Genomic DNA, 9863 nt, shown 5'->3' on the forward strand with positions numbered 1-9863 from the left:
AAGGTGGTGTCTCATGGCCTGTGTACAGCCCCTTGAAGGTGGGTACAGTCCATGATCCCACCCCTTCTAGATTCTTCTAGGGAGGATCTAGAGTCAGTCTGACTCTACCTTCCAAAGGGTGAGGAAGCAAAGGAGTCTTGAGCTAACCTCTGAAGAGAGAGGAAGCAGAGGTCTTGCTCTACCCTCCAGAGGGAGAGGGTGTGAGGTGAGGAAAGGATGAAGTCTGGCTCTTCTCCCTAAGGGGAGTAAGAGGGCTATGTGCCTTCCCCATCGCGGGGCAAGCATGCCATTCGAAGCCGGCTGCCTTAGACAATACCCAGATGGAGTGCCCCAAGAGATGGAGCCTGCACCATCAAGAATGTCCTGCACTGTGGGAGATTAAAAGGAGAAGTGGAGAAAGAGAATGACAATAAAAGCTACTTATTCACCAGACCTCTGCCTGGGTGTCGGTTACTGGGCAGGAGGGCAAGAAAAAAAGCACAGGTGCGCCCCAAGGTAAGGGTATAATAATGTAATATAACAACAATAATGTAAAAACTTACATATTATTAAAACTTAGTTCATCTCCAGGTCTAAACGATATCCTCATCTGTTGGGCTCCACTGTAGATCAGGCAGGGGGGAGGGGCAAATCCAATTCCTTACAGGTAACAGTCCCGCGCGCTGGGGCTGGCTGTGTAGCACTCACTGCAGTTTCACCTCCGCGTGTATCGGCGTGGTGTGTAACGAAGTGCGCATGCGTGGAGAAGAAGCTCCCTATAGCCGTCCGTGGATGCCAGTCTATTTGAGTAATCGCGACCGGAATGAAAACACTTGAGTGTATGCCAGCCACCAAGATTAAGGTAAGCTGGTTAAACAATTCGCGACGCGTTTCGTATAACTGGTAAACTTAACAGGCGATGCCTTTTGCACCTATGAGGGGTCTTATATATATGTCAATCACGCTACATTAGTGGTTGCTCCTTTGAGGAAACAGACCAATCATGAAGGTGGGAGCGGTGAATACATGAATCTTAAACACTCCTCTTTATTATCATAAATCAATCTGCAGTTTTAATGATTGCAGTAGTAAGGTGATAGCCTTTTAATAGAAATAGATGGTATTAATTTCTAAATAGAAAAAGTAATGATCTAATGGCAAAATTGAATGCAGAATTTATCAGATATAGACATATAATGTCGCACTGATAGGTGGCCATAGTTATCAAGTGTAAGAATGGATTGATAAGAACATGATCATATATAGTAATATGAACAACATATAAAAACATTGAATAAAAAACATATAATAAACATATAAAACATAAATAACAAAAAACATTAAACTCTAATGAATACTACATGAAAGGGGGGAGGAAGGGAAGACAAAAGGGGGGGTGAAAAGGGGGGAAAAGGAAGGGGAAAAGAAAGGAGAAAAGAAAAGGGGGGTAAAGGAAAAAGTAAGATAACATAAGTATCGCCCAAGGATCCAATCCCCTAAAGGTTTACACATATAGTGAGTGACAGATTCAAAATATATAAAGAGCCAATCAGAGTTGGGATGGAGTTCCCACGCTCTGATTGGCTACCGTACCAGGTGAGGCTGACCATCTTTCTTTTCATGACGTCATCTTAAAGGCAATTGAAACACAGCCATTCTGATTGGCTGTGCTTTCATTGCCTTTAAATGAGGTCATCATTTTTTTTTTCTTGGCCAAAACACATGGTTTTCACGGCCCAATCAGGGCCGTGGGAACCATATGACGAAAATGTGACATCATAGGCCTTTAAAAGCCTATGTCGTCTCATTTTGAAGGCAGACGCCGAGGAGGAAGGACCTCCGGAGAAGAAAGAAGACCAGGGCGTGGCCGAAGACGGGAAGAAGACCCCGGAAGAGAGCGGAAGAAGATACAAGAAAGAAGAATACAGATGAAGATGGATAACAAATAGACCAGTGGATTGTTTTTGTTTATTATTTTATTGTTTATTAGATTATGGTTTATTATTTTATGGGTTCCTGTGCGTGGATTGGTTCGAGAGTAAGCTGTTCAACGGGAGTCGGTGAGTGGGTCAAGTAATGGTAAGTGAACAAAAGAAATGTATTTTATTTAACTTGTTCATTTTTTTGTTTTTTTACAGTACATGTGTATTTTTTTTTTTTTTTAATCATTTCTTGCCACTGTATGTATGTATGTCTAGATCGATATATACATACAGGGTAAGAAATGGTTTTGTATGAAATCCTTGTATTGCTGTGTTTAAAATGATTTTGGCTATGCTGCTATGGATAAATGTGTGTGTAATGTATTTTGTAATTAGATGTAATTTTTGGTCTTGTATGGTGTACTTTAGGTCAGGATGAGGCTTGCTTTTGTATATTATATTCTTGTTGTTACTTATATTTTGTCTGATGGTAACTTGTTCGGTTTAACGATAGAAATAGTTAATTGTTTAATTGTTATGGAATTTAAATTGTTTAGTGATTTGATTAATGAATGCTAATTGATTTATGGTTACTTGATTGGTTTAAATAGTTTACTTGTTTGGATGTATTGGTATTTTGTTTGGAATATGTTATTGTTAACATTCATTGGCAGAGTGTACATGGTGCATAGATTGTATGCATCATGTATACAATGTAAATGGAATGTATTGATTGGCATTTGAGGCTTTTGATTGGAAGATGAGATTGGATTTTTTTTAGGAAATATGATTTTATTGTACTGTGTCTGTATGGAGAAGTGGTATTTGTAGTAGAGCATGTTTTTGATAACCCTTCTACATTTATTTGTATATTGGTTCATCATGTGTGTATCTCTCTCTCTCTCTCTCTCTCTCTCTCTCTCTCTCTCTCTCTCTCTCTCTCTCTCTCTCTCTCTCTCTCTATATATATATATATATATATATATATATATATATATATATATATATGTGTGTATAAATATAGTTGCATGATGAAGCCACTGTACAAATGAATGGGTGAAGGGTGGGTATCGGGCCAGGGTGGCTTAACCCCTTAATTACCTTTGCGGCTATTATCCGATAAGGTGATTAAGGGGTTAATTGATATCTGAATTTAATTGCAATGTATTGGCTATGTATTTTGTTGGCAACGGAGGACAAGCATTTTGCTGGCGACGGGGGCTTCTTATTGATGAGGTCAGTAGAACTTTATTTATGTTATTATGCTAGTTAATGTGTTTAATAATGGGCAAATAATGTATTATCCATATCTGGATAATAGTTATTTGGCACATTATTGTACTGTATGTGTTGGGGGGGGGAGTGGATGTATGTATTGAATGTATAGGTCAGGTTTATTTATTTTACATACAGGGTTTGTTCCTTTGGTCTGCGTGAGACCTCTGGAGACCACCTGAGGTATCCTCTGGTATCTCACGGGTACCAGGCTGCGTGGTCCATGGGGGACACCTGCGGGGAAGAACCTGTGGCCCCACATCTGTGGGGGCACCGCGGACCCGTAGTGCCCACCCGTGGGTCTCCAGACCCCCGTGGGAACCACCCGAGGCCCCTCAGACACCTGTGGGTCTGACCCGGGGCTCCCAGACATCCGCGGGCCTACCGTGGGGACCCAATTGTGACTCACGGTGACCCGCGGAGACCCCCGCGGGGTCAGCCGGGGACACCCAAGTGACCGCCTGGCTCACTCGGGGACCCCCGGGGGGGTCAGCCGGGACACCCGCCGGCCTGCTGTATGGGTTTTGCACATGCAAAAATGAAAAGCAATATTTTTTTCTAAGTACAGATTTCTTTGCGTCTACTCTGACCTGACGTGTTCTGATCAACGCAACTTTCACGTACGCTAAGGTTGCATTGCTTAGTGTATCCCGCTTAAGGGCAGAATTTAACGCAAACAGGGTTACGAACGAGCAAAGTTGGACTTAGAAAAAATTCCGGGAAAAGCGCAAAGTGCCTGTTTGCGTTGCTTAGTGCATCGGTTTGAGCGCAAAATCACGTTCTAAGAGCACTTTGCGCTCCAAAAGTGACTTATCGGAGCTTAGTGCATAACCCCCTTAGACTGGAGTCTGAGAGTCCCCTCACAACCTTATATATGGTTGGAGCACCATGAACCCTAATATAGGTTCTGGGCTACAGGGCATTAGCTGGGGGTATCTCCCTTAACCTAGTGACCCCTTATAGTTACAGGGACACTTTTCATCCCTTTGCCCCATTCATCTTTCTGGGCTACGCTGAAGCAGGGAACCCTAGTGGTGTCATGCAAGCGTTTTCAAGGGGAGATATTGCCGGGACAATCTGCATACATGTATCCGAGAATCAGACATGATTTACCGGTACATTTTTAGGGGAACCGACAACTCCAGACCCCAACTACCTAGGCACATTCTGACAACAATTTCTCTGCAAATTCCCCTTTAAACTCATACCCCAGCAATCCCTGCTCGCTTGCACGCCCGGAAACTCATACCCTAGCAATCCCTGCTCGCTGGCACACCCGGAAACTCATACCCTAGCAATCCCTGCTCGCTGGCACGCCCGGAAACTCATACCCAGCAATCCCTGCTCGCTTGCACGCCCGGAAACTCATACCCAGCAATCCCTGCTCGCTGGCATTTCTGGAAATGGAAAAACATAATTCTTTATTGCCGCATATTACAGGTTATGCATATAACGTTTCTGGGCTCAAGAGCTGACTCTCTTGAACCCTTATACTCGGATAAGAGGTAACCAAAACAGGGCTTGACATTTATTAAGAGCCGGGTTACCCCCTAACTGTCACACAGTAACCCCTTAATTACCTTAGCTGTTACTACCACTAAGGTAATTAAGGGGTTACTGGTGATTAAATTGGGTGTGTGAAGGGCGTACTGTAGTTTCCCCAGGGCGGGTGGTTAGGCCTCCCGGGAGTGTAGCAGGATGGGTAACCCCTTAATTACCTTAGTGGTTGTAACCGTGAAGGTAATGAAGGGGTTAACCCCTCCCGCAACCCTCCCGGTAGGTCTAACCACCCGCCCTGGACAACTACCCCAAATCCCTAATCCCTCTACTCCCATACCCCACCACCCCCATCACCACACAAAGAAATGGGCAAAAGCACTAGTAGCCAAATGTCTCATTGTGCTTTTGCCCATTTGTATAGCAAAAAAACAAAAATACACAATTAAATAAAATAAATATTAAAATACAAAAAAACCCATACTACCCAATACACCCATTGATTTCCACTGTGGTTACCTACAGTATGCCCTCAATGAAAGCACTGATGACTACAATGGCAATGAATGGGCACACTACTACCCATGAAATAATGGCAGTGCACGCACTCTAATACATAGGTGATAGTGGGGTACTTAACCGCCGGTGCGCTCGTCTTGGGGAGCTCCTGAAGTCCCAATATGATCCAGTGAAGAAGAAGAATCAGGCACATGGTCTTAATCATCAGTGAAAGGGGTTTATGGTGCCAAGAAATCCAACGTTTCGACAGTAATACTGCCTACACATTGATTAAGACAGTAATACTGTCTACACATTGACAAAGCCAGTAATACTGCCTACACATTGAGAAAGGCAGTAATACTGCCTACACATTGAGAAAGGCAGTTATACTGCCTACACATTGAGAAAGGCAGTAATACTGCCTACACATTGAGAAAGGCAGTAATACTGCCAACACATGGAGAAAGACAGTAATACTGCCTACACATTGAGAAAGACAGTAATACTGCCTACACATTGAGAAAAACAGTAATACTGCCTACACATTGAGAAAAACAGTAATACTGCCTACACATTGAGAAAGGCAGTAATACTGCCTACACATTGAGAAAGGCAGTAATACTGCCAACACATTGAGAAAGGCAGTAATACTGCCTACACATTGAGAAAGGCAGTAATACTGCCTACACATTGAGAAAGGCAGTAATACTGCCTACACATTGAGAAAGGCAGTAATACTGCCTACACATGGAGAAAGACAGTAATACTGCCTACACATTGAGAAAGGCAGTAATACTGCCTACACATTGAGAAAGGCATTAATACTGCCTACACATTGAGAAAGACAGTAATAGTGCCTACACATTGAGAAAAACAGTAATACTGCCTACACATTGAGAAAGGCAGTAATACTGCCTACACATTGAGAAAGACAGTAATACTGCCTACACATTGAGAAAGGCAGTAATACTGCCTACACATTGAGAAAGGCAGTAATACTGCCTACACATTGAGAAAGACAGTAATACTGCCTACACATTGAGAAAAACAGCATTACTGTCGAAACGTTGGATTTCTTGGTTCAATAAACACCTTTCACTGATGATTAAGACCATGTGCCTGATTCTTCTTCTTCACCACACTACTACCCACCCACTCTACCCCCAACAAACATGCACATTAAGTACAGTAATGGGCAGAAGCCCTATTATCCAGATCTGGATAATAGCACATTTACCTATTACAAATAAAACATTACCCAGCCAGTATATAGTAAATAAAAGTTGTACTTACCCATGCCAGGATGGAGGCCATCTTCATATTTGGCATCTGTTTCTTCATCATCTTCAGTGGGCAAATAACTACTTGCCTGTAACCCCTTTATCACCTTAGGGATTATTAACCGCTATGTAATTAATAAATTAACCCCACTCCTGCTACCCACCTGAGAGGTCTAAACACCCTCTCTTGGGCAACTACCCCCATGCTCCACCGCCTCTATCCATTGATTATCACTGTGGTAAACTATGCCCACACTGGGGCAATGATTACCACAATGGCAATGAACTGTCAAAATAAAAAAAATCCACAAATTTAAATACATCATATTGCAAATAAATGTTTAAAAAAATAGCCAGTAAATCCATTGATTGTCACTGTGATAAACTATGCCTGCAAAGGTGGCACAGATTACCACAATGGAAATGAATGGACAATTAAAAAAAAATCCACAAGATAAACTACATTACAATTACATAAAAACAAATATTTGCCAAGAAATGCATTGATTGTCAATGTGGTTATCTATACCTGTAGATAAACACATTGCCAATCAATGGGCATCCTAAAAAATACACAATTAAAAAAAATACAATCAATGTGTTTCTTACCTGTGCCGGGATGATGATGCATCCTCCTCATCCAACAGCAGAATCAACTGTTGACCAACTAAGCAATGATCCTCATCAGCACGATGTGAAGAAGTCCACGAGCCTCAGTTTGTTGCATGTGCTGTGGCAGATTGGAGATACAACTGACTACATCTGTCTACTAAACCTTGATGCAAATGCATGTGTCACCCTCAAATACAGGGTTCCCTTTCATGCCATCTGTAACGTTAATTGTAGAGACATTAAACATTACTTATCCCAGTACAGATCTCTTGTGTCCTCCACTGATCATCTTCCCCTCCTCTGTGAGATCTCCACTTCCCACACCTGTCTGTTAGGTACCCTTCAGTCAATACCATATCCATGTAACCCCCTTACAATCCATTCCTTGTTAGTGTTTCCCTAATACTGGCCTGGGTGTCACTCCCTTGCAGGTGCCTCTCTCTGTCTGCAGTAGCAGCTGCCGCCCAGGGTACAGAAAAGCTGCTCGGGAAGGACAGCCGATTTGCTGCTTTGACTGTGTCCCATGTTCTGTGGGGGAGATGGCCAATGAGACAGGTTTGTTCCACCGCAGAAAAGCAATTCAGATGTTTAAACATATTAACTCTGAAAAGGGAAGGGTAGTTTTGTCAGTCCAAGTTATTTCTTTGTACGATGTATGGACTGTCCCAAGTATTATTTACTGTTATTGTCTTACAATGTCTTCTGTGAGACTGTTTCATACATCTGTTACACTTTAATTAAAGAAGTACTTTCTTACGTTTCCCCTGAGGTTCCTATCCCCAAAATCAGAGCATGACCTCGTGTTCCAACATGTGCTCCTTATAAAGGTTTAGATAGCAAACTGTATTGATTAATAAAGTACATTCTGGGAATTTAAGATTGTATTACACCCCCATCTCCAACATTTTTATCTTTTGAATATATTTTGTTCCTCAACTGCCAGTGTGTATGTTTTGCTGTGTTGTGTTATTTTTATTAATATTAGCACAAATGATAAAGGCATAGCTATTATTTTATTTGTATATAGTTAGTGACAACTACACCCATAAATCCTTACAGTAGCAACAAGATAAAAGAGAATTACACTGTAATACAGAAATAAGAGCAGAATACAGAGAAAATAGTTACAAGTAAATCCTTGTCCTAAAGAAATAACAAATTGGTAAAAGTCAGGACATGCAACAAAAAGTAGAACTATGTTGGTAATAAAAGAATTTAACACTGATAGGAGGAGAGCTCAAGGGGTAGTATTTGAGAAAGCCTACAGGTGCATGTCAGTGGTAGAGACACGAGGGACTAAAAATAGGCAACACCAAGCACAGTACAAGCACAGAAGCTGCAAGAACTGTAATGAGAGATGCAATCATCTACAGTAATTTAATTTGTGTTCTTTCTTAGATGTAGTGGAGTGTCTGAGATGCCCAATTGACCACTGGTCCAATGAAGAACGGGATAGATGTGTCCCCAAGGTGATAGAATTCCTCTCATATCAGGAGCCATTGGGCATCATGTTGGCTGCTCTGGTCATCATCTTCTCCATCCTTACTATTTGCATCCTGTGCATCTTCATCATACACCATGACACCCCGATGGTAAAAGCCACCAACCGGGAGCTAAGCTACATTTTATTGGTGTCCCTCATCCTCTGTTTCCTCTGCTGCCTGGTCTTCATTGGTCGTCCATCTACTCTTACGTGCCTCCTCCGAAAAACTTTATTTAGTGTGGTGTTCTCCATCAGCATCTCCTCTGTCCTGGCTAAGACCATCATGGTTGTCCTAGCATTTAAGGCCACCAGACTTAACAGCCCCTTGAGGAAGTGGCTTGGACCTAAGGTCCCACGTTACGTGGTAGGACTCTGCTCCATGTTGCAGGCTGGTATTTGCTCAGCTTGGCTTCTCACCTCCCCTCCTTTCCCAAAGCTGAACACCGAGTCTGAGAACCAGAAGATGATATTTGAATGTCATGATGGACAGAACCTCTTCTTTTATATGACAATGGGGTTCATGGGCTTTCTGGCATTGGTCAGTTTTCTAGCTGCCTTCCTTGCAAGGAACTTACCTGGTAGTTTTAATGAGGCCAAACTGATCACATTCAGCATGCTGGTGTTCTGCAGTGTCTGGGTGTCCTATATCCCCGCATATCTGAGCACTAAAGGCAAATACATGGTGGCAGTGCAGATATTTGCCATCCTGGCCTCCAGTGCAGGACTTCTGGTCTGTATCTTTGTTCCCAAATGCTACATAATCCTGCTAAGACCTGAGAGGAACAACCGGGAGCATTTATCAAGCAGTAAAAAGTTTGGACATTAAACACATTGGAGTTCAGATACAGTATACGTGATTTTGATTAGGTTCAAATTATTATTTTTTCTTTTGTGTATGTATATATGTATGTATGTATGTATGTATGTATGTATGTATGTATGTATATATGTAAGTATGTATATATGTATGTATGTATGTATGTACAGTATGTACTGTATGTATGTTTTTATTTATATAGCGCCTTTAATGTAAATAGCGCTTCACAGCAGTAATACACGTAACAATCATATAAATAACAAATAATACAAATAACAGATTATTGGAGTAAGTGCTTCAGACAAAAAGTAACATTTATGAAATGAGTCTCTGCTCCTAAGAGCTTACAATCTAATTGTTAGGTAGGAAGAACGTACAGAGACAGTAGGAGGGAGTTCTGGTAAATGTGTCTGCAGGGTGCCAAGCTTTATGTATCGTGTATAGTATTAGCCACGGAGCTACTCATATGCTTCGTTAAGCAAGTGTGTTTTAAGGTG

General features: G+C 41.8%; 1 protein-coding gene across 1 annotated transcript in view; it reads left to right on the plus strand.

Moving 5' to 3' along the window:
* The window catches only part of LOC142491883 (extracellular calcium-sensing receptor-like), a 42739-nt gene extending 33356 nt beyond the window's left edge, over positions 1-9383 (plus strand). Inside the window, exons 6-7 of the mRNA XM_075594703.1 lie at positions 7498-7621; positions 8465-9383. Coding sequence (XP_075450818.1) covers positions 7498-7621; positions 8465-9375 — 1035 coding nt within the window. The 3' untranslated portion in view covers positions 9376-9383. The remainder of the gene's footprint in view (positions 1-7497; positions 7622-8464) is intronic.
* The last annotated feature ends 480 nt before the right edge of the window (positions 9384-9863 follow it).

The sequence above is a fragment of the Ascaphus truei genome, chromosome 4 (assembly GCF_040206685.1).
Source record: "Ascaphus truei isolate aAscTru1 chromosome 4, aAscTru1.hap1, whole genome shotgun sequence".
NCBI classification, from domain to species: Eukaryota; Metazoa; Chordata; class Amphibia; order Anura; family Ascaphidae; genus Ascaphus; species Ascaphus truei.